The 24,708-nt window shown below is 38.8% G+C and overlaps 2 protein-coding genes across 3 annotated transcripts in view; one reads left to right on the top strand and one right to left on the bottom strand.

Moving 5' to 3' along the window:
• Positions 1 to 10,355: 10,355 nt before the first annotated feature.
• LOC124711417 (peptidyl-tRNA hydrolase 2, mitochondrial-like) lies at positions 10,356 to 21,236 on the bottom strand. 2 transcript variants are annotated; one of them, XM_047241480.1, is made up of 3 exons: positions 21,026 to 21,236; positions 11,756 to 11,842; positions 10,356 to 10,934 (listed from the first exon to the last, which is right to left on the bottom strand). In XM_047241480.1, exons 1-3 carry the CDS (start codon positions 21,029 to 21,031, stop codon positions 10,650 to 10,652), a joined length of 378 nt encoding a protein of 125 aa, XP_047097436.1. In that variant the 5' UTR covers positions 21,032 to 21,236; the 3' UTR covers positions 10,356 to 10,649. The 2 variants fall into 2 exon arrangements, with proteins under 2 accessions (XP_047097436.1, XP_047097435.1); XM_047241479.1 differs by having other exon boundaries at positions 20,836 to 21,226.
• LOC124712417 (coiled-coil domain-containing protein 42-like) overlaps positions 21,181 to 24,708 on the top strand; it is a 33,584-nt gene continuing 30,056 nt past the window's right edge. Inside the window, exons 1-4 of the mRNA XM_047242711.1 lie at positions 21,181 to 21,363; positions 21,440 to 21,555; positions 21,642 to 21,852; positions 23,956 to 24,120. Coding sequence (XP_047098667.1) covers positions 21,361 to 21,363; positions 21,440 to 21,555; positions 21,642 to 21,852; positions 23,956 to 24,120 — 495 coding nt within the window. The 5' untranslated portion in view covers positions 21,181 to 21,360. The remainder of the gene's footprint in view (positions 21,364 to 21,439; positions 21,556 to 21,641; positions 21,853 to 23,955; positions 24,121 to 24,708) is intronic.

Below are 24,708 nucleotides of genomic sequence, written 5' to 3'. Positions count from 1 at the left end.
CCATTTCTATTACTCTGATTACAGTGCCATCTGTGGCAAAACAAAGAAGATGCTTTGGACACACGATAAAACAATACTTTCTGTGATACTGCTGGCTTTGCTAATATTGTTATCAGAGGCATGCAGGCCTCTCTCGAAGCCCGACTGTCATGACTCATGACTGGCTAGAAGATACTGACAACCATCTACAGATGTAGCAAGATGCAGAAACCTCCTTATAAAGCTTTGTGTGAATTCCGCATTTTTTTCTGATTACAGTGTTGTTCTATAGTTCAAGATGGTCACGAGTGAACAACTATAGACTCTTGGTTCACTCTCAAGGCTGGAAGATTATGGTTAAACATCCCACCTACACTGAAGTGATTAGAGACAGAGCAAAAGCTTGAACTGTTTCAAGGACATGGAAGGAAACTGGCCATGCCCTTTCAAAGGAACCATTCCGGTATTTGACTGAGCAATTCTGGGAAATCACGAAAAAACCCAAATCTGGATGGCAGCAGAATGCTACTTAAACTGCTGTCATCAAGAATGTGAGTCATGTGCTAACCACTGCGCCACGTTGATCAGTGGCTCACTGAGGGTGGCCAGAAGACACCCCAAAATTTCATTGAAAGAGTTGTAATTTGCACAACTACATGCCCAAAAGTTAATACATTATTCATTATATGATGAACAGTTGAAAATGTATGATATATCAACAACACTGATATTATAATTGAAAGTCCTGGTTGGAGTAAATATGACATTGTCACTCCACAAATAGATGACAACTTCTCAATTCGTTTCAGATAAGCTTGTAGTGCCACTTGCCATTTGTTGATGTAACAAGATTAACGAGGCCATTGGAAAAGCACATTGAGGCAATTGGTGCCTTTGAAAAGTTATGACTAAGTTCCAAGCAGAAGGCACATGTGCAACTCCCGGTAATGCGCAGCTGATATATCTTAGCTGGTGTCCCAAGGGAAGGTGAGAGGAGCACGTGCATCTCACAGTGATAAGTCAAAGGAGGAGCTATTAGTCAGCATCTGATGATGGGACAGGAGAGAAACGGCTCCAAGTCTTCACCTAGAACAGCATATCTGTACATTTTGCTGGATGGAGTACCGCGATATGGGTGTTGGCATTGCTCACTGATATGCTCAGCATTTCCCTGCCAGTACCAAAGTATGTCCACAGTTGAATAACTTTTAGTGCTTGGGGTCCACATCCAAACAATATTTTTTTTTTTTTTTTAGCGACATTGTCTTTCCATCGCTGACTGTATATTATTTTATTTACAACATAACTGCAATTTCACCACTTATGACATTATCAGGTACTTAAAACAATGCCACAGCATGAAACAAAAGTCTAGTCATTCCACAAACAAGATAAAAATAAAACTTGGCATTGTGTCATTACACTCAGTGATTTACTGCCTATGCCTACTTTGTTCAGGTGAGTAATGTTCTCCTTAAAAACTAGCTGGCTGATACTGATTATGATCAGTTTAATCACACTTGCTATCCATATCAGCGCACACTCCGCTGTAGAGTGAAAATTTCATTCAAGATAAAAATATTTACAATAACTGAGTATATTACGTTTAACATTGTCTACATGATAAATTCCTAGATACATCAACATTACAATCACAGTGAATTCAGTGGCTGCCAGCTGAACTGAAAAGAAGGCACTCGGGCTTTTTTGACAACAGCCTTGAATACCTAGATGTTTATGGGATGGACAAATTTTTATTTTTGATTGGTGGTGAGGCACTGTTTTAAGCACTTACCAATGGCCTAAGTGCCAAAACTGCAATTTTATCATGAATAATAAAATATATAGTCAACGGCTGAAAGACGATGTCATTGATGTCCATGGCTTTCAGACACCCAAAAGATTAATCATTGGAGGTGCTGACTGCTGCTACTTCAGAAGATCAGAAATGGTAACATGTCGGCATTGTCTTCTGCAACTCCAGTCAGTCACCGTACAAATTACATTTAGCTGAAACTGTGTGTTTAATCTTTGCCTCTGAGCCGAATAATTAAGTACTGCACTGTGTTTATACAGAAGACCATTTAAAAAAGTTTGACACTGCGTAGTACTGAACAGTTTGTTTGAATTATTTTTTGTTACGTGTCTGTGGCTGACGAAGCATGAACGTACTTCCTTAGCACTACATTTGAGGTAATGTCACTTAACTGCATTGTTCAAACTGATTACACTGCCATTTGGCATTGTGACATTACACTCAGTGCCTGCTTTGTTCAGGTGAGTAATGTTCTCCTTAAAAACTAGCCAGCTGATACTGATTATGATCAGTTTAATCACACTTGCTATACAGCAGAATTTCCCATGAACCATAGACCTTGCCGTTGCCTCAGTGATACAGATAGCCGTACTGTGTGTGCAACCACAATGGAGGGGTATCTGTTGAGAGGCCAGACAAACGTGTGGTTCCTGAAGAGGGGCAGCAGCCTTTTCAGTAGTTGCAGGGGCAACAGCCTGGATGATTGACTGATCTGGCCTTGTAACACTAACCAAAACGGCCTTGCTGTGCTGGTACTGTGAACGGTTGAAAGCAAGGGGAAACTACAGCCGTAATTTTTCCCGAGGGCATGCAGCTTTACTGTATGGTTAAATGATGATGGCGTCCTCTTGGGTAAAATATTCCGGAGGTAAAATAGTCCCCCATTCAGATCTCCAGCCGGGGACTACTCAAGAGGACGTCGTTATCAGGAGAAAGAAAACTGGCGTTCTATGGGTCGGAGCGTGGAATGTCAGATCCCTTAATCGGGCAGGTAGGTTAGAAAATTTAAAAAGGGAAATGGATAGGTTAAAGTTAGATATAGTGGGAATTAGTGAAGTTCGGTGGCAGGAGGAACAAGACTTCTGGTCAGGTGAATGCAGGGTTATAAACACAAAATCAAATAGGGGTAATGCAGGAGTAGGTTTAATAATGAATAAAAAAATAGGAGTGCCGGTAAGCTACTACAAACAGCATAGTAAATGCATTATTGTGGCCAAGATAGACACGAAGCCCACACCTACTACAGTAGTACAAGTTTATATGCCAACTAGCTCTGCCGACTACGAAGAAATTGAAGAAATGTATGATGGAATAAAAGAAATTATTCAGATAGTGAAGGGAGACGAAAATTTAATAGTCATAGGTGACTGGAATTCGGTAGCAGGAAAAGGGAGAGAAGGAAACATAGTAGGTGAATATGGATTGGGGGTAAGAAATGAGAGGAAGCCACCTGGTAGAATTTTGTACAGAGCACAACTTAAACATAGCTAACACTTGGTTCAAGAATCATAAAAGGAGGTTGTATACATGGAAGAAGCCTGGAGATACTGACAGGTTGCAGATAGATTATATAATGATAAGACAGAGATTTAGGAACCAGGTTTTAAATTGTAAGACATTTCCAGGGGCAGATGTGGACTCTGACCACAATCTATTAGTTATGAACTGCATATTAAAACTGAAGAAACTGCAAACAAGGTGGGAATTTAAGGAGATGGGACCTGGATAAACTGACTAAACCAGAGGTTGTACAAAGTTTCAGGGAGAGCATAAGGGAACGATTGAAAGGAATGGGGGAAAGAAATACAGTAGAAGAAGAATGGATAGCTTTGAGGGATGAAGTAGTGAAGGCAGCAGAGGATCAAGTAGGTAAAAAGACGAGGGCTAGTAGAAATCCTTGGGTAACACAAGAAATATTGAATTCAACTGATGGAAGGAGGAAATATAAAAATGCAGTGAGTGAAGCAAGCAAAAAGGAATATCAAAAATGAGATCGACAGGAAGTGCAAAATGGCTAAGCAGGGATGGCTAGAGGACAAATGTAAGGATGTAGAGGCTGATCTCACTGGGAGTAAGATAGATACTGCCTACAGGAAAATTAAAGAGACCTTCGGAGAAAAGAGAACCACTTGTATGAATATCAATAGCTCAGTTGGAAACCCAGTTCTAAGCAAAAAAGGGAAAGCAGAAAGGTGGAAGGAGTATATAGAGGGTCTATACAAGGGCGATGTACTTGAGGACAATATTATGGAAATGGAAGAGGATGTAGATGAAGATGAAATGGGAGATACGATACTGCGTGAAGAGTAGACAACATTCCCTTAGAACTACTGACAGCCTTGGGAGAGCCAGTCCTGACAAAACTCTACCACCTGGTGAGCAAGATGTATGAGACAGGTGAAATACCCTCAGACTTCAAGAAGAATGTAATAATTCCAATCCCTAAGAAAGCAGGTGTTGACAGATGTGAAAATTACCAAATTATCAGTTTAATAAGTCACTGCTGCAAAATACTAACGCGAATTCTTTACAGGCGAATGGAAAAACTGGTAGAAGCCGACCTCGGGGAAGATCAGTTTGGATTCTGTAAAAATATTGGAACACGTGAGGCAATACTGACCCTACAACTTATCTTAGAAGCTAGATTAAGTAAAGGCATACCTACGTTTCTAGCATTTGTAGACATAGAGAAAGCTTTTGAAAATGTTGACTGGAATACTCTCTTTCAAATTCTGAAGGTGGCAGGGGTAAAATACAGGAAGTGAAAAGCTAGTTACAATTTGCACGGAAACCACATGGGAGTTATAAGAGTCGAGGGGCATGAAAGGGAAGCAGTGGTTGGGAAGGGAGTGAGACAGGGTTGTAGCCTCTCCCCGATGTTATTCAATCTGTATATTGAACAAGCAGTGAAGGAAACAAAAGAAAAATTTGGAGTAGGTATTAAACCCATGGAGAACAAATAAAAACTTTGAGGTTCGCCGATGACATTGTAATTCTGTCAGAGACAGCAAAGGAAGAGCAGTTGAACGGAATGGATAGTGTCTTGAAGGGAGGATATAAGACGAACAACAACAAAAGCAAAACGAGGATAATGGAATGTAGTCGAATTAAGTCGGGTGATGCTGAGGGAATTAGATTAGGAAATGAGACAAAGTAGTAAAGGAGTTTTGCTATTTGGGGAGCAAAATAACTGATGATGGTCAAAGTAGAGAGGATATAAAATGTAGACTGGCAATGGCAAGGAAAACGTTTCTGAAGAAGAGAAATTTGTTAACATCGAGTATAGATTTAAGTGTCAGGAAGTCGTTTCTGAAAGTATTTGTATGGAGTGTAGCCATGTATGGAAGTGAAACATGGACGATAAATAGTTTAGACAAGAAGAGAATAGAAGCTTTCGAAATGTGGTGCTACAGAAGAATGCTGAAGATTAGATGGGTAGATCAACTAACTAATGAGGAGGTATTGAATAGGATTGGGGAGAAGTTTGTGGCACAACTTGACTAGAAGAAGGGATCGGTTGGTAGGACATGTTCTGAGGCATCAAGGGATCACCAATTTAGTACTGGAGGGCAGCGTGGAGGGTAAAAATCGTAGCGGGAGACCAAGAGATGAATACACCAAGCAGATTCAGAAGGATGTAGGTTGCAGTAGGTACTGGGAGATGATGAAGCTTGCACAGGATAGAGTAGCATAGAGAGCTGCATCAAACCAGTCTCAGGACTGAAGACCACAACAACAGCAGTTAAAATTTTTCGGAATCATTCTAATGTTTCCACCAAAGACTGCACAAGGAAAACACATCCAAGTAGAATAAACTTGAAAATGTTTATTAAACTTAAATAATCTGCTCTGAAGTGAGAAAGTATAAAACACAAAGCTAACACTGATTTTGACCAGTTAGGTGTTTAATGTTTAACAAGCAACTTGGCTTCAACAAGATAAGAGTGTCGTCTATACAAAAGAAGATGGGGCTAAAGACCAGTAACTATTTTCATGTAAATTTGTTGTGAAACAGTTACGAAATCAAAAAAATTTCTTGTAGAATTAAAGAATACAAAAAAGGTTATAGCAACCAAGACTGTTACAGTATCTCAGAAAATTTCTCATTGTGAACTTCGTGGGCAAGGACTTCCAGTAAGAATATCGTACTAGCACAGACAGTAAGAAATATACACTTGGTTAAGAATCCAAGAAGAAGAGACACAGTCAATTTTCAGACGGTATGGAAAAAGTCTAAGTGCGAAATTGTATCGACAGTTAGCAAGAGGAAACATTACATAGTCTGATGGCTGGTTGTGGTGATGGTGTCCACGTCTTCAGCACAGGACATGACGGAGGTTTTGCGTTGTGGAGACTGGCACGGACCAGCACTGGTGTCGAGTGAGTTCCCGATGAACGAAATGTGAGTGCATTCGGCACCTGGTCCAGCAAGATCACTCTGAGCGAACTGGCCTCTCACAGCCTACGCAATGGCCTAAGTACTGCTCTGGGTGCTATGATACAGAAAGTACACGTGGCCGGTGTAAGTCTATCAGCACTTAGGTCATCATCTGGTTGCCATGAGTAGTGTGGCCACCCCTGTGTGTTGCCTGCTAGGAAGTCAGGACACCTCCACAATTCGGATGTAATGTGTTTTGCTGACAGAGTAGGCATAAGCCCATCATACAGCTCATTCTGCTGCACACCATGCTGTTGATGCATAAGTGGCTGAATGGGCTGCAGCAATCCAGAAAAATTAGGCCAGGACTCGAACCTGAAAGCTTGCATTTTAACTGGCAATGCTTATAAGAGGATTTCCTATGAAAGGCAGTGTTATTGGTACAAGTCTCGGTTCTGAACACAGCATTAATGAGCCAGGAAGTTTCCATTTCAATCTTATTTATGAAACTGCTGACTGCTCAACATCTAAAATACACACTAAGTGGTTACTTTTACTTTTTTCAGTTTAAATCTTAACAATATGTGCAACAGAAGAAAAGCATTTACTTACTGCCTGTTGAAACAGGATGGCCAGTAGCAGGGTTGACAGACATAAACATTAAACATTACCCGATCTCAGACTTTCAATACTTTTTACTTCTATTGCAGGACCGGAAGATAGCATACTAAAAACAATCAAATGTTACAAATGAGCTGACTGGAATGACGTGTGACACCAAATCATGAAGCAAGAGAAAACAATTCAGAAGCAGTAATGGTCTTATCAGTATCTGTACAGGTTCTACTTTGGTGTGATCATTATTAGGCACTATACATTACCTACTCTCAATGCACTTTTGCTGACTGTACTATGAGACACATTTCCATTTGCAATTGATTTCTTTTGTGCTCTGCCATCACTTTAAACCTATTGACAAATGGCTATTTCTCTCAATTCATAGTAACAGGATGTATATGTGGACAGTAAAAACAAGAACTCCCTGGGTTTCCTCATTAAAAGTACACTATATCCTAGGTAAAAGAACATATTTTCCATATGAGTGTCAATTCACATGGTCTTTCATATATTGTGCAATTTTTAAACTGAGTGGTAAAATTTTGTCAAGTTTGAAGCACTGTATTATTACTTTTAATATCAACTCATTCCAATTTCTTGATCAATCATTGTGTGCATATTTCAGGATCTCAGTTGCCATGGAGTGGTTCACAATGTTAGAACATTTTATAATTGTGAGAAACTCATTACAGAACCAGCAAGTGCAATGCACAGACTGTTCATAGAGTTTGCAAGATCTTCACACACAACAATGCTCCTACAGCAGCAACAGTTCTGCGACTTATAAAGAAATTTGAGTAAATCAGGTCCATTGCAATCATAAAATCGCCTAGACAAAACTGTACAATCCATTCGGTACAAAACATTGCTCACTGGTGCAGGGTAATGTGACTGAGCCCTCAAAAGTTGCCACGTCATTCTAAACAACTGAGAATTTCGACAGCATTTTAGCAAAGTATTTTGAAAAAGTATCTTCATATGCACCCATAAAAAATTCAGTTGACTCAGTATCTTAAACACTCTTCATTTGAAACGGATTAATTTTGTCAATTGGATTCTCACAAAACAAGAAGAGGATAACAATTTTGCAAAAAGAATAATTTTTGGTGTTAATGGACACTTTCATCTGTGTGGGTTTGTAACTGACAAAACTGCCATACCTGGGGTAAAAAAAAAGCCCTAGGGTGATCCAAGAAGGCCCATGCATCCACTATGAACCACAGTTTGGGGTGGCTTATGAGCAGCTGGTGTATTTGGCCGCTTCTTTTCTGAAAACTTCGACAGTAACAGTTAGTAGTGAGGATTATCATGAAATGGTCAGAAACAGCTTCTGGCCTGCTATGGATGAAGTGGATACAGTCAGTATGTAGTTTCAGCTGGACAGGGCTATGGATCACACGCCACCAGACAACAACCCTACTCCATGAAAAATTCCCTCAGTCTATGATCTTACCTCTAGGTGGCTTAGAATTGGCCTCCCAGATCTTGTGACCTTATTCAATGTACTTATTTTATGGGGTTACATGAAGTCCAAAATCTACAAGAATGAACCATAAACAGCTCTCCAACTCAAGGAAGGAACTCAATGTGTCATCAATGCCATCAACAGAGATGTCTGCTTGCTGAGACGGTGCAGGTGCACATACGCCTGATGTAATTTCAGCAGTTAAACTGGAGTGTATGTAGATGAAAATAAAATAAAAAATATTCTTATTTCGATTCATGTTTGACTTAATTATTGCATTTCTAAAAATTGTGTAATATATGAAAGACCTTATACTTTTCCACACAGCTGTAAAACTTATCACTCCTTTGAATGATAAAGGTTTTATACACTTGCAGAGAACTACTGTGGACTGGGAGGAGGTGGTGGGCAGGAGAGGGGGCGGGGGGGGGGGGGGGGGGGGGGACGACAACGCGTTTTGGAAAGATCTTTGATGTGTGGCCTCATATATACTTCATATTTTCTTATTACTAAACGATAAAAATGAATTTCATCAAATATAGGACAGTAGCTTCCGAAGCACTAAAATTGAGAATGTGATGGGCTTGCGTCGGCCAGTCATAGCTCATGTCATGTGATCTCACCAGCCAATGACAACAGATATTCAGAGCATAGGACACATGACGGAGGACTAACTTCAGTTGATAGCAAAACCACTATTAAGTAACGTGAACATACCAATAGGAAAAGTTAATGGTTTTAATTAATATAGATACAGTATAGCTAATGTAACATTCTCCATAAATGAATAAATAAATAAAAAAAAACCCTCCACACAACCCTAAGGATGTGGTTGGGCAGGATCTTAAGGCCATAGCTAAAATTGCAGCAGCTAAATGTTTCTGACAAGCACAATTATAAATTTCACTGCTGTGGGTTACCTGGCTGAATACATGTTCCATTGAGCCTGCTGTGCACTGAACATTCCGTGGGTTACTTTAAATGTTCTGTTGAGCATTTCGACTTTTCGATAGAAAAGCCAATTCCATGTGAAATTACTCAAGAACTCAACTCGCACTTTTTCTGAAGGATAATTATACTTTTTTCACTGTTATCTAGTAATTTGTAATTTACGAAAGAAAAAACAGCCTTAAAGCTTAGTCATTTTAAGATACATCAAACACAAATGTGCCAGTGAAATCTTGAATAATGATATAAATGGCTGGTCTTCTGGACTCAAAATTTTTCTAAGTGGCTTGGCACTCAAAGGGTTAAGTTTTGAATGAGACCCAAATAAATCATGATTTAAGAAATTCATCGCACATTCTCACATGTAGGATAATCTATCCTATGTAAAAAGAAATTTATGTCAAAAGTAATGCTTCTTGAAACACCATACGCAATATTTTCTCGTGACCTGTTAGAAATGTAAACAGTTGTGACATCATACTCATCAAATGCAGTTTGTTGTTACAAAGTATTGCATAGTCTTCGCCCTTAAGTCTTTTGACCCATTTTTCTGTTGACAAGACATTTGTGTGTGTACTGTGTTTTGTTGTTGTAAATGGTGCGTTCTCTTTGCAAATGCAGTTTTATTTTGATGTTATTCTCTAGTTTATGTTTTACTGTTGCAGTACTATTCAAATCAGTTCTTACCAGCCAAAATGACAAAAAATTAACTGAAAACTAGAACAACAAAAAATTCCCTGGTTTTTCCCAGATGAAAAAAAATTACATTTTTTCTGGATTTCTTGGCTGTCCCAATGTGTATACACCCTGAGTACATCCATCTACAGCAGTAAAGTTTGGAACAACATTCTCCTTACTCTCACAATATAAATCCTGTTCTTGTTTACCCGTGTTCACAAATATCCTGATAAGTTTAAGTTATGAACACTTAAGCTCCAGCTACGTTACTAAATATTGTTTGGCAGACATATTCTTGTAAGTCCTTACGATTTGCAGGTACAAAAAATCCTCCTCTTCTGTGACAAATACTTCACTCTCCTTTGTTCTTTTTGCTTACTGTTGTCTAAATAACGTGTTTTCATGACACCCATTCATGGAATAGCATCACACCCATTCATTTATCTTCTGGTGTCAGCAATCAGTGCTTTCAATGACAAGTCACATTTTTTATTATTTTTTACATTTGGTGTTAAGAAAGCTAAGATGAAGGCACTCCATTTTATGACTGGTACAGTGTGAAGATCATCTGTGTATTACAATCTATCAGAAAATACCTGCCTCCAACATCATTAACAATTTTTCAATATAATGAAGGTTTAATGTTACAAATAATACTGTATTTTGAGTACAATAGCACAGAGGCAACACTGATGCTTTAAGCAATTCTTGTCATCAGAAGTGCAACAATGCAAAAACTGCACAGTCATAAGTTCCGTAAGGAGCCATCAACAAAGCTTCAAATGCCCTGTCACTTGGTCAATGAGTTCGCTTGGTCCGGGCCCAACGCCCAACACAGTGCGCGAACCTGGAGCAATCTGTGTCCTTCCAGCATCCTGTATGAGAGCAGCAATAAGTCCCACTGCCTGTGCAGCTTTCCTCAATGCCAAGAGATCGTTTTCACTTTCAGTCCGTACGACAACTTTAGGTTCACCATTCTCCAGCCACGCTAGCAGTAATGATGGGCACAGCTCCTCGGCAATTCTGAAAGCTTTCACTGCTGCATGGGCACACTGTGGGGGGGAAAAGGGCAAAGTTAAGAGTTATCAATAACAGTTAAACACAGTTTTGGTATTTTTAAGAGTAACTGGGAACATGTAATTAATAGATAGACTTCGAGGTCCTATTTTCAGCAAAGCTTACACATTCATTATAATCATTTGATACTTTAAATACAAAGCAAGTAAGGATCACATGTTGACATTCTGCAAAAATCTACACTTAATATAAGGCGGAGCTAAAGCTGAATAGTTACAACTGTCCATAAACAGTAACTAGGAATTTAAATAGATTATCTTGCAAACATCTAAAAGAACATTTCCCCTGGCACAACTGACAAGTAAATATTTACACAGCCACTCTTGCAATAATACAAATGCAACACTATTTCTTGAAGTATCAATACTAGCATTAAATATACTACAGACACTTGTAGTGATAATAATTAAATTTGAACTTTTCATTTTCAAAGACAACATACATCATCTTGCTTTGCTATTTAAATACAGGCATAACTTTAAGTAATTCTTATTTTCTAATAACATCAAATTCCACTAACTGTTAAGGATTTTGACTTATCACAGCTAAATCATAATAAATAAACAAACAGAATTTGTAATTAACAATAAAGTTTATTGCAAGTAAAATCTTCAATGGTAAACTGGTTCTGGCTGATAATTTTTTTTTTTTTTTTTTTTTTTTTTTTTTACCCACTGACAATCCTTGGCCTAAGAATGCATCATAACATGCGGACGGTCAATATATAACACTATCAGGAAGCTCAGATAAGAGTCAACTCCTGGCAAAAAGACAAATGCACACAAGAACAATTTACCTGTGCTGCAATCTTCCCTTTGCCCATCTTTAAGTCACTGCGTACCACAATAACCATTTTGACATCACCACCATAATCACTGTACAGCTGAAATACACACAACAGTATTAGTACGCTGATACTCAGTTATACTTTCAAAGTGAAAATTAGTGCAACATACATTTTTAACAAGAGGTAATATGATTTAACCCATTTCTTCCAAAAAAAAAAAAAAATAAACATTTCGAAAAAAAATTGTATTTTGTCATTTAAAGTAATTGAAATAACATGAATATTAAAAATCACCAGCCTGTCATCAACTGTACTAAACATGCTCTTGTGCTAGGGCAACACTGGGAATTTCCAGGTAAGAAATAATTGGTTTTATTTCACTCATTTGCTTGTACTTGCTTAAACTGTACAATACTGTTGACTGTATGGAAAAAACTGAACAAAGTTGATGGCATCAGTCATAAAATTTTATAAAAGTTGGTACAATTTCCAGGCACTGACAATATCACTGCAGTACCTTTGGAGGATAATGGCCATCACCATTCCTTGCCTCTAATTCTCATTCTATAGTTTGTAATAACACAGTCATGTAAATCCACACCTCCCATACCTTGGCTACACTGGTGGATAACATTTGATGGAAAGCCTATGTTCTCCTCTTCCTTCGGGCTGTGCCTCTCTCAATTCAGTATTGGCTTAAGGGTGCCAAAGTTGGTAACAACTGTTGCAAAAGTGTTGTCATGCCCCCTAACAGCCATCAACTCTATATCAAAGTTCCCTTTTGAACAATGGAAACTCCCAGCTGGAATGTAAGTAGTATTACGGAAAGGACAGATCACTACTCACTGTAAAGACGACCTGTTGAGCTACAGACAGGTACAATGAAAAAATGTTACAAATTATAGCTTTCAGCCAAAACCTTCTTCTGCAAAGACGACACACACACACACACACACACACACACACACACACACACACACACCGCCGCCACTAATGGCAGTTCCGACCAGAAAGCAAATATCACATGAGTAGCAATCTGGGAGTGCAGCAGGAAAGGAGCAACGGAGAGGGGTACAGGTCAGGGGGACATAAGAGCACCGTCTGGCAGGGCATCCAGACCTGGATGGTGCCCTGATGAGATTGCCAGGCACAGACTCAGGAGGTTGTGTATGGAGAGAAAAGAGGGGGGAGGGGAAAAGGGGAAAGGACAGAGGGGTGCACTGGCAGAGGTTGCCGGCATGGTAGCTCAGTGTGTTCGGTCAGAGGGGTAGCTGCCCTCTGTAATAAAAAGACTGAGTTAATGGATCAAAGACGAACTTCAACGGGTGTCTTATGATGTCCGCACCAAGCAGATACAACAAACGAAAACGAACAAAATGAGACATTAAAAAAAAAAATGTTCAGAAAAGCTGGTGGTGGAGAGGAAGATCCAGATGGCTCAAGTTGTGAAGGAGTCAGGGTGGTCTACTTTGCTCTTTGCCACTGTTTGGAAGTGGCCATTCATATTGGGGGACAGTTGGCTATAGTCATACCAGTACAAAAAGCAGTGCAATGGTTGCAGCACAGCCACTGTAACAGGTGGTCTGGTCTTTGATGGCACTGAGATAAGCCTGTGACAAGACTAGAACAGGAAGTGCTGGTGGGTGGATGGATTGGGCAGGTGCTGCACCTGGGTCTTCCACAGGAATATGACCCATGTGGCAATGGGTTGGGATTGGGAGTGGCAATAGGGATGGACTAGGATGATGTGGAGGTTGGGTGTGCGATGGAACAGCACTGTAGGAGATGTAGGAAGGGAAATACTTGTGTTGAATGTCCCTCATTTCAGAGCATGATGATAGGTAATTAAAGCCCTGATGAAGGATGTGGTTCAGTTGTTCCAGTCAGCGGTAGTATTGGGTGACGAAGGGGGCACTCTTTTGTTGCTGACTTGGTGGATGGTGGAGGATTGGGGGTGTGTGGTAAAATGGCACAGGAAATCTGTCAGTGCATTGGTCCAGGGATAGTACCGGAATGCAAAGGCCTTGGTGAGACTTTCAGCATACTGGAAAAAGGAGTTGTTCTCAAACAAAGTCTGGGTCCTACTAGCTCAGCTGAAATTGCTGCTCGTAAACAAGTGGCAATTAAGTTTAAATTTAAAACCTTTGCCATCAAATATCTGACTAAAACTTTCTGGCACATTAAAACTGTGTCGGTTAGTTTACAACTGCAATTTAATGTTTAAGATCTCAGCATTTTTTGCCCCATCTACAATACTATGCTTTGATTTGCCATCTTTCCTAACCTCAACCAGTGGCCTTTGTACATACGGTGGTTTTTCCTTACATATTTTGGAGTGGTAGTTCTTGCATTTTCCACTAGTATATTTGTTATAAGGGAAAGGCCGTTTACAACATAGAGTAATTCGGCTCTCTTTCATGAGCAGCTAAAAACTGCTTTGATTGGTTTCAAACGGCTGGAAGATGACAAAATAGATTTGTTGGTAAAGTCAACCTTAGACACAAAATGAAATGAAGTCATAGTCTCAGTTCATTCTCTAAAACAAACAAGGTGCACACAATCAGCCTATCTGACGGTGAAATGTCAGTGTTGGATTTATGGGATCTATTCAGTAAAGGCAGCGTCTGTGAGAACTTAGGCTGCTGCATCTACTCTGCTTATCAAATATTTACTACAGCTCTCTGAAATTGGCAAATAATACAATCCATTGCAGCACACTTATGTTGGAAGCCATTTTCAGCCAGGGCCAGGAAAATGTTTGGTCACAATAGAAAGTTTCACTATCTCTACTCATTGTGTGCTTAGATGAAGAAGCTATGCCAGCAGCTGGTAGCTGCATACTGTGCCCCCATGCTTAAAAAAACGCCACCAGTTGCCTCACTTTCCTCAGAAGTTAACAGCGAAACAGGCAAATACTAGTGTTGTAGGAAAAGATTCCAGAAAATCTCGTAATTGGTTGGTGGTCATGTCCATATAAAAACTGTGCAGCAAATCCAGCAGAGCTGTTATAATAATATGACATGGCTGCTTTCACTGGCTTTCACTGCCTCTGATTGTATAGGATAAGCCTGTGACAGAGCTGGAGTAGGAAGTACTGGGTGGGTGAATTGCGTATTTCTCGCACCTGGGTCTGCCACAAATATATTACCAGTATGGTAAGGTGTGGGGAGTGGCATGGGGATGGATCAAGATGTTACATATGTTGGATGGGCAATGGAATATCACTTTAGAAGGGGTGGGAATGATTTTGCTTATGATGTCCCTCATTTCTGAGCATGTGATATATAATCAAAGGCCTGGCAAAGGATATGGTTTATTTGCTGCAGTCCAGGCTGACACTGGGTAATGAGGGAGAGGAGGGGCAGGGGGGGGGGGGGGTTGAGGGTGCTCCTTTGATTCTTGGGGGTGGTGGGAGGATTAAGGGTGCATGAGGGTATGGAATGGGAAATCTGTTTGCGGATTAGGTCTTGGGCCTGGGAGGAGGGGGTTGTAATATGGGATGTAATGTTTGTCCTTTAAGGACCTCGTGATATCTCCAGCATACTGGGCAAGACAATTTTTGCCATGGCAGGTATGGCATCCATGGATGGCCAGGCTGTATGGGAGGGATCTTGGCAAAAGTTTCAAATACGGCCAGTGGTGTACTTAGATATTTCGTGCAGGAATGTTTTCAGCACTTGCCGTAAGGTATGATGGGGACAAAAGTAGGTGTGTCAGTTGTTTGTGCTACGCAGCCAACGAGAAAGCAGCAAAAAATGATGTATTTCAAAGTAATACATTCAAACGAAAGAGTGAAACATTGCTGTAGACGATGATTATAAGTTTACTTGCTGCTTGTTTGAGTCACAGCCATTTAATTGTGCTAGTATCTGCAAAACCATGGACAGTGTCGCAACCTGTGATATATTCGACAAAACAGTGGAATATTTCTCTGCTTTGTACTGCTACACAATCAATTTGTGTGAACACACTAAGTAAGTTGATCAATGTTTTTTAATTAAATCATGGGAGAAGGTAGGCAGACGGTATGTGGAGCAATGTTTATTAATACATCACACCTGCGACTCTTATTAATAAACACTGTTCAACCTACCTTCCCCCACGGCTGAATTAAAAAACACTGGTCCCCTTCCTCAAAATGGCAAGCATTTACTGCACTTCCAGATTCCATCCATACATATCACTGACTTAGATAATAAGTACACTGTCACATTTAATACATTTTTGTGTCTCTGCAATTACTCCTTGAGAAGTGCACTACTGGACAACGACACTGTGCGCAATTAAACACTTAACAGCACTCCCTCCCATAATCACAAAATATTTCTCTCAAAACTTATTAATACACTGAGAAACAGAAAACAATATAATATTTTCAGTTTTGAAACCAGAAATATGCTGCCTCTGTTCTGACCTGTGTGTCAAAGAATCAACTCACTAGCTACGTGAAACTGATGTGATGCCAACCTGTGAACAGTAGATAAGCAACACTGTGACTGCCGCTGGCCCCGATCTACACTTTAGCCCGGATTTTTTGGTGTGGGAGAGGTGACAGCTGTCAAAATGCAAGTATCATTGATGTTAATTGGCTTAATATGGATAGAGGCAAGAAGGAACCATTCGTGAGGTGGAGGTTATCGTCCACAAAGGCGACATGTTGGGTTGAGGAGGACCAGGTGAAGCAGATGGGAGAGATGGTGGTGAGGTTGTGTAGGAATGAGCAAAGGACATCTTGGTCCTGAGTCTGCGTATTCGTACTCTAGCTGAACAAAGGATTTATTCTGAAGACTAGTAGTTTTCTTTCTCTTTTGTGTGTTCTTATCAACGATTCAATGCTTCTACTATTCGATGAGTGGTTGCCTTTACTGCTAAGGCATTTACATTCTGGTTTTTGTGGTTTGCTCATTGTTATAAGTAAATCTAGCATGACTGAAATCATGTTTCACAAAATAGATTCAGCAAGTTTGCCTGCCAGGAACACTTTAAAAGTTGTAATTTTTCTTCACCTATCTTTTGTAAATGCAAACAATCTCTGAGAAATCTTTCTTACTACTATATACTTTTCCCAGCCAAGGTTCGGTTAGTAGAGAAGCTTTAGACCATCTAGCAATGAACAAAATTTTCCAAAACTTTTTTCAAGTGGGCAGTAATCTCCTATGACAGTCTAATGCTCAATCCATTACAAGCCCCAGATACACCAACTGGCTCAGTGTGGTTAAAATGGGGAAAGACATCAGCCATGTTCTTTTCAAAGGTACTCTCCTAGCATTACTTTGAATCATTTATGGAAACCAAATGCTGGATATCTAGCCACCATTGATGCTTGGTGGGGATACCTTATACTAATACTAGTAATTTCCTTTCCTGTAAATTATAAGTTGGTGGCTGTAGATTTGTTCTGCAATCAGCTTAGAACTCAAGCTCCATGACTCTTATTAATAGTGTTCACAAAAAGAACATCCTCTTTCCTCCAGGGCATCCCACCTGAGTTCATGAAACATCTCTGTAATATATGTTGATCAAGTCTACTGGTAACAAATGTAGCAGCCCACTTCTGAACTGCTTCGATGTTTTCCTATAATCCGACCTGGTGATGATCCCATACACTCAAGCAGTACTCAAGAATGGATTGCACCAGTGTTCTATACACTGTCTTATTTACATGTGGACCACACATAATTCTCCCAATAATCCAAAGTCGGCCATTTGCCTTCACTACCACCATCCATGTGTGTTCATTTCATACTGCTTTGCAATGTTACCTACACATTTAATCAATGTGACTATATTAAGCAGTACACTACTAACGTCGCATTTAAACATTATTTCTACATTTGGAGCACACTGCCACCAACTGCACCAATCAGAAGTTTTGTCCGAGTCATGTTGTATTTTCCTTCAGCCACTAAATGATGACACCTTCCAGTACATCACAGTATTATCGGCACACAGCCACAGATTGCTGCTCACCCTGTCCATCAGGTCATTTATGTATATAGAAAATAAGAGCAGTGTCTTGGGGCATTCCTAATGATACGTTTATCTCTACTGAACACTTGCTTTCCTGGATGACATACTGGGTTCTATTACATAAGAAGTCTTCGAGCCATTCACATGCTTGGGGAACTAAACTGTACACTCATACCTTCGTTAACAATCTGCATTTGGGCATTGTCTCAAACACTTTTCAGAAACCTCAGAATATGGTATCTGTCTGTTGCCCTTCATGCACGGTTCGTAGGATATCATGTAAGAAAAGAGCAAGTTGAGTTTTGCACAAGAGACGCCTTCTAAATCTGAGATGATTTATGGACAGCTTTTCCTTCTCAAGGAAATTTATTGTATTCAAACCTAGAATATGTTCAAGAATTCTGCAGGAAACCCATGCTAAGGGTACTGACCTGTAATTTGCAGGTCCTTTCTTTTATCCTTCTTACATGAAAAGAGTCACCAACACTTTTTAACAGTCACTTGGGACTTTGCACTTGGTGAGACTGGCAATTAATGGAAGCTGTCAGAGGCCCTCAATACTGGAACATGCATTCAAACTTGGCTTTTCTTCAATGAAAGTGCAGTGTTGTAACCACCGAACCATCTCACTTGGTAACAGTTTTGACGAATCAACTGATACTGGATCTTGGCTTCATCTTGTAGTATTGTGGCGTGACATGATGTCATATGTGCACAAACAGAGTAAGAGAACAGAACACTGACAATATTTCTTTTATGGTTGTATGTGACGGATTTTATTTCTGGAATGTAGGCAGGGAAATGCAGAAGCGTCCGATCCCACCCGTCTGCTTTCACCCATGACGTCACAAATATGGCGGAAACAAAAACAAACACACACACTTTCCACAAGAAGCCTAATGACACTAACGGGACAAGCACGGGAAATGGGGAGTTTTGGGTGGGGGGGGGGCAAACTAAATACAAACAAATTTAGACGCCTTGCGTAGCTGCAACGTGTAAGTGAAGACAGCCATGAATACCCACCCACCTCCCCAGGGGTCGTAACTCCTGCAACCCATAGAAGATAAAGATGCTTCAGTAGCTGATTAGTGTTTTTTGTCTTTTTTTAAAAAAAATCTCACGGGATAGAACGAACAGCTCAGAAAGATAAATATAATAAACTAAAACAGAAATTCGAGGAAACAGATAATTAAAATAAGTGTTTTTAAATTTTAAAAAAATCTCACGAGATAGAACGAACAGATCAGAAAAGTAAATAAAATAAGATAATACAGAACTGGAGACAGCCACACTCAAACCAAACTCCGCGCCGTCATGACGTCACACACGACAACACCCATACGTCACGGGTCAAAGCCGACGCGTGGGATCGGACGCTTCTGTCGACCCGTAGGCAGTTATAGACTGACCTGTAGAGTAGCCCATGGTCAGCTTTGTTGAGTGTTTGGCATGCAGTAGCAAACACTACAGCTGATCAATTTGAAGACATCCAGGATGAAGCAGTGATCTTTATGCAACTTCCGTAAGAATTTATGGTTCCAGTGAATACTGAATGAATTTTCTACAAATAAAACTGTATGTGATTCACAAAATCAAGTATCACAGTTCTAATAGCAAACAAACCTTGATCATTAACAGCAAAAAGAAACCAAACACAGAAGCTCTGCAATTCAAGTGTGTCATGTTATCATATCACTTTCTTGCACGTCTGCATTCCACAACAATTTTTTTCCATAATCTGTTCTCCATATCTTAACATAAAAATTATTTTACTTCTAGTTTTTCCTTGGTGGGTTTTACTATTTTAATTCACTGCCTTCACAAAGGAGTATTAAGTTTTATGTGACTTCACTAAAAAATATTTTGCAGCAACAGTCAGTTCTTTTTACCTGTCTTGTACAGTCACCTATATTTTTTACCACTCAGTTGGGATTTTGCACTGGGCAAGAGATTCATGATAAATACAAACTAAGACAATGCTACCTCCTGTTTCCATGTAGTAGTGTCTCTGACCACTGAGCACTGAAATGCCACATTTCCTACTTACTATTTCCAATTTTGAGGTCATTTATGCAGTTAGTTTTCTTTCAGTGCAGTGTGCAGTAACTCAAGTATTGTGCTTAACAGTTAGTCTAACATTCTGTGACACAATAAATAGCACATGCAATTAACAGTCCCTACGTACTCTCCCACAATTTCCCCCTTCAATGACGGGCTATGGTAATTCACCAATAATATTTCAGTTCTATTTTCTTCTTTGATCCTCTTTATTTACCCTATAACTCCTCAGTGTCAGTTTATCACAAGAGCTTGAGATTTCTCAGTTACTCTTTTCTTCTGAGAGGACTGGGCGAGGGGGGGGGGGGGGGGGGGGGGCGTGCGAGAGAGAGAGAGAGAGAGAGAGAGAGAGAGAGAGAGAGAGAGAGAGAGAGAGACGTAACTGCTAGAACATTCCTCCAGTTCTGCTGAAGCAAAACGATCAATGTCAAATTCCTATTCCATTTTTATGAGAACCTCTGAAGACATCTCGATTTAGTCTTAGTTTTCACAAACAATATAGATTTTTTTTCTTACTGTTTGAATTATATAATCGTATGAAATCCTAAACTTTTTTAACTTTCTGAAACATATGCTAGTAATACAAAATGGAACATATGTAGACAAGAAACAAACGTCAAGAAAGGTTCTAATGATTAATGGTAGAGGTCTTCTAGATCAGATCACTCTTCAAGCGAATAATTATTTATCATACTAATCTTTTCGAGGTCGTTTTCAAAGAAAACAGGCATTCCTTTGAAAAAAGACGGATGTACAGGAGGCATTAGCAACATCGACAACACACTGAAATCAAAATAAGCGATAAGGTCACAAGAAATACTCTTTGCCAATTATGAAAGCGGTCCCCACAACTGTGTGTGTGTGGGGAGAGAAACCCAATCCTTGAGACAGCTATTCTTGTCTATTAAACAAAATGTGAAAAGACATAGGCCTATATTTAATACCGGTATACTCTACAGATTTCAAGCACTGAACTGTGTTACTGAATTACAGTAACAGACCGTTTTTTTCTGCTTCGTGGCATGTAAGACTTCTGATGTCAAATAAAATAAACTCACTTTTTCACTTTCCACTTCTACGTGTCTGTCTGGCTTCGTAAAGTAGCGTCGAAATTTATATGCAACAACAAGTCCAAAGGCAATGCCACATAAAAACTGCCTACTAGTAGCAAATTTAAGTACAGATGAAATTAAGCCATCGTCCCCCATTACGAATTTACGGAAACGATCCCAACAAAAAAACAATCACCTCCATCCACACACCATCCCGCTCCCTTACACAAACACGTGGTCACTGGCGCAAATTTGTTATCATAGATGATGCAAGTGTAACAACAACCAGTGATTGATGTGACGCAAAATATAGCTATATAGCAATTTTCTTCTACTGCATCACAACTTTAGTGTATTATTACACGCCAGTGCATGCGAGCTAACGAAGAAAATAGTTTATCTCGGTAACACTGTAGCAATCGTTGATGTCATGGAAACTAACAGTACTACTCCGTCAACAACGAATTTGCTACTGTGCATTCACCTGCGCACAAAGGGTACCGCTTATATTAGTTAGACTTATGACATATCATGGTATGTACAAGGAAACAACTTTTTATTGCAGTTTACTGTCTCTCGTTGCAATGCAAAAATAATCCATGTCTTTCAGGCTTCTAGTAATCGCCGGTTGAAAACAAGAGAAGAAGCACATCTGTACTCGAATCTTTTGCCCGAAGCGGATGTGTCAGAATACTTTATTTCTAAATTCAACGAGTCACTTATCAAGTGAGACTGCACTACTGTGAACTTTGATTGTTTTTTTAATATCTGTACTGCTCATTTGACATATTTATTTTCTTTTAATCTGAAAGGAAGCCGCCAGAATGGGACGCAGCGCGTTCAACGCCGACAATGAGACTTGTGGAATTAGAGCGTGACCTGAGGTATGTGCTGCGACAACAAAGAGAAGGGAAATCTGTATCTGAACGGAAGAAGGACGATTTGGAGAAACAGTGGAAAGAACTGAACTCAAAATCATTGCAGCTGAAGGAGGCTCTTGTCCATTTTAACACTTTAATAGAGGTATATTGACCTCAATTATTACTAGAATTAATGATGACCCATCAATTAATCTCTTATTCCTTCCTTGACACCAGTTGTGAATTATTATGTATTTCAAGAGCCATCATATTGCAGAAACAATTTCCAGAAATATCTTTATGAAAGACCAAAAGACTTGTATCAGTAAAATAAATTAATGAGCCAAAACACAACTTACACTTTCCATGAGAGCTGATGGGATCAAATTTTTGGTGACAAATGAATACATAGTAGTTTACTTCATACTGGATCAGTGTATTTATAATAACAAAAAATACCAAGTGATCTCTGTGGTACTGTGAAGTCTGCATTTTATATTCCATTTCCTCAATAAAAATGGAAAATCCGAATATCATACACATGCACACCAACATAGCTATACACTAAAACACGTTTCCATCTGCCCATTTCAAATATTTGTTCAAGATTAACTCTCCACAGGCACTGGACTTATTACATCCGAAAATCAGTTAGTTTTCAGCCAAGACAAAGTTAATATAAAATAAGGGAATGTTAGGAAACAGAAAAAATTATAACACCAATCAAGCCATAAAGCTTAGGTTGAGTCAGAGAAAAATTGTCCACCAATGGCGATAATTGAGGTTATTTTTTGGCGTAACATTATAAGCCTATATATTTCTCATTGCTATATACATAGCAGCTGCAGATGCTTCTTTAACATTATGTTGAACTAAATTCTTTTTATAGCAGTCTCTCATGTATGACTTAACAATAATGTACTGTCTGTCAAAATTATTCAGAAATTCTTTTAGTTAGTGTTGTTTTATAAGGTTAAACCCTCTACAGCATGGTAATATTTTAGATTGTAGAATCATTTGTGATCTTAATTTCAAAGAGCAGCTAGAATAGAATTAACTATAGGCTACACCTATTGTCATTATTGTGATACATGTTAAATTTTGAGAAGAAAAATTAAGATGTGATTATGGGTTGAATTTCTCTATATTTACAGATTGTAATTAATTTTACATTACTCACAGAAAACTTTATTTAATTTGGCTTAGTGTCACTGCTGATGTAGTCAGGTAGGGACCATATTGTGCACCATAATCCTTGAACAACAAAATTGATAATATGATCATTTAGGTTATCTCTGTGAATGAAACTAAAATAAGATCCTCAGGCATCATGCATCTAGTCATATAAATGCAATGAAAAGTGAGGCATTTGATTAGCTGCACCTTTCATCAACTACTAGCAAAAATCTTCTGCCTTTGACTGGCTTTATTCATCTGCAGATCATTCAACATAGTATATCTTCATTGATTTAAAAAGATGCAAGACATGTTCTGTTCTCGTTATTGTTTCCAGTACAAACTGCATTGTAGATGTGGGATATAGCACTACAGGTTTCATACGGAATGATTTTGAACAATGCTGATAAAATTTAGTTTACTTTTTAGTTCCCACTTCAATGAAAATAGAAGATCCTTCAACTTTAAGTGAGTTTCTGCCCTGTGTTACAGGGTATTTGGAAGACACAAAAATGAATAAAGTGAAACATGGCTGGATAGTACTCAAAATTTTCTTCCATCGAAAATACAATTAGGTATAGAAAATCACATTTGAAAAAAGCCTTGAAGTATGTTATTTTAATACAATTTTTCGATGTAAATTTGTACACAATAAAACATTTCCACAGTCAAATACACATTGTTATCTGAAAACAGATTTGCTGTAGTTGTATAATGTGCTATAGTATGAATCTGTTGCAAATAGCTTTGTTGAAATTGGTGCCCACCAGTTCATTGTGTATGTAATTCATGAAAAATTCTTTCTGAAATGAATTAGATAACTTTCTATGTTCTAAAGATTAGGTGGTGCAATAAACTGCATAGAAAAAATGTATCATTATCAGGATTCCTGATATGTCAGCAGATATAAAATATTCTAGAACTGCAAACAATAGTTTTCTGTGAAGTATTGTAGCTGAAATCCAATTTTACTAGCTTAGAGGAAAGTGTAATACAAAAAACTGAAGCAATTTTGAACAAATACTTTTTTCTTCGTAACATAGTGGAAGAAAATCAAATAATGCAGCTAATGTCATAAGTTTTATTCCAGGAAAATGAAGAAAAAAGAAAAAGATCAGAAAACAAAATTAAAACTGCTGAAAGTATTTCTCTTCAATATGAACAAGATATAAAGCACTTGGAAAACAAAATACAAAGACTACATGAAGTTGAGCGAGAACTGAAAGTACAAATTCAGAAACTGGAGTTTTATGAAGTACGTTATTGCTTTGTGTCACTATTCACAAAAAACTCAAAATTTTTTGATTTCTGCTGTTCCCATATTTCTACACGACACAATTTGTTTTTCAGTGAAATTCTTTTCTCCATATTGATTTGTTTATGTTTTACATTCTTGGTACTTCTCTCAAGTTTCTTTTGATCATTCAGCAAGAGTCTTTTGCATGAGCACCACAAGCACAGTAGATGCTTCTACATAAACATTCATGCACACTGCATAGATGTCTGACTAAAAAAGGGTGTCTGTGCTGTCATCTTCTTCAATTTTACAGTGATTACAAGTGAACTCTTGGTTGTAAAACACTACTTACTAAATAGGAATGAAAACCTGCTTTTTTCCTACATTACTTTTTAGGCAGTCTTGAAGAGCATGTCACTATACAAGAGTCTGTTTTTCAAAACGCTTGTTGATGAAATGGTCAGAGTCTTCATTCATCAAGTCTAAGAGCTTATTTCAGCATATTACCTGAATTTCTTAGTTCCAAAAACCATTAGTTTGTCTTTCCTTTCTCATACACAACTTATGTCAGATGGCCTGCCTGGTTTCCGTGCAGTCTAAGGCATG

This window comes from Schistocerca piceifrons, chromosome 8 (assembly GCF_021461385.2).
Source record: "Schistocerca piceifrons isolate TAMUIC-IGC-003096 chromosome 8, iqSchPice1.1, whole genome shotgun sequence".
NCBI classification, from domain to species: domain Eukaryota; kingdom Metazoa; phylum Arthropoda; class Insecta; order Orthoptera; family Acrididae; genus Schistocerca; species Schistocerca piceifrons.
This window is presented reverse-complemented; position numbering and strand designations above follow the sequence as displayed.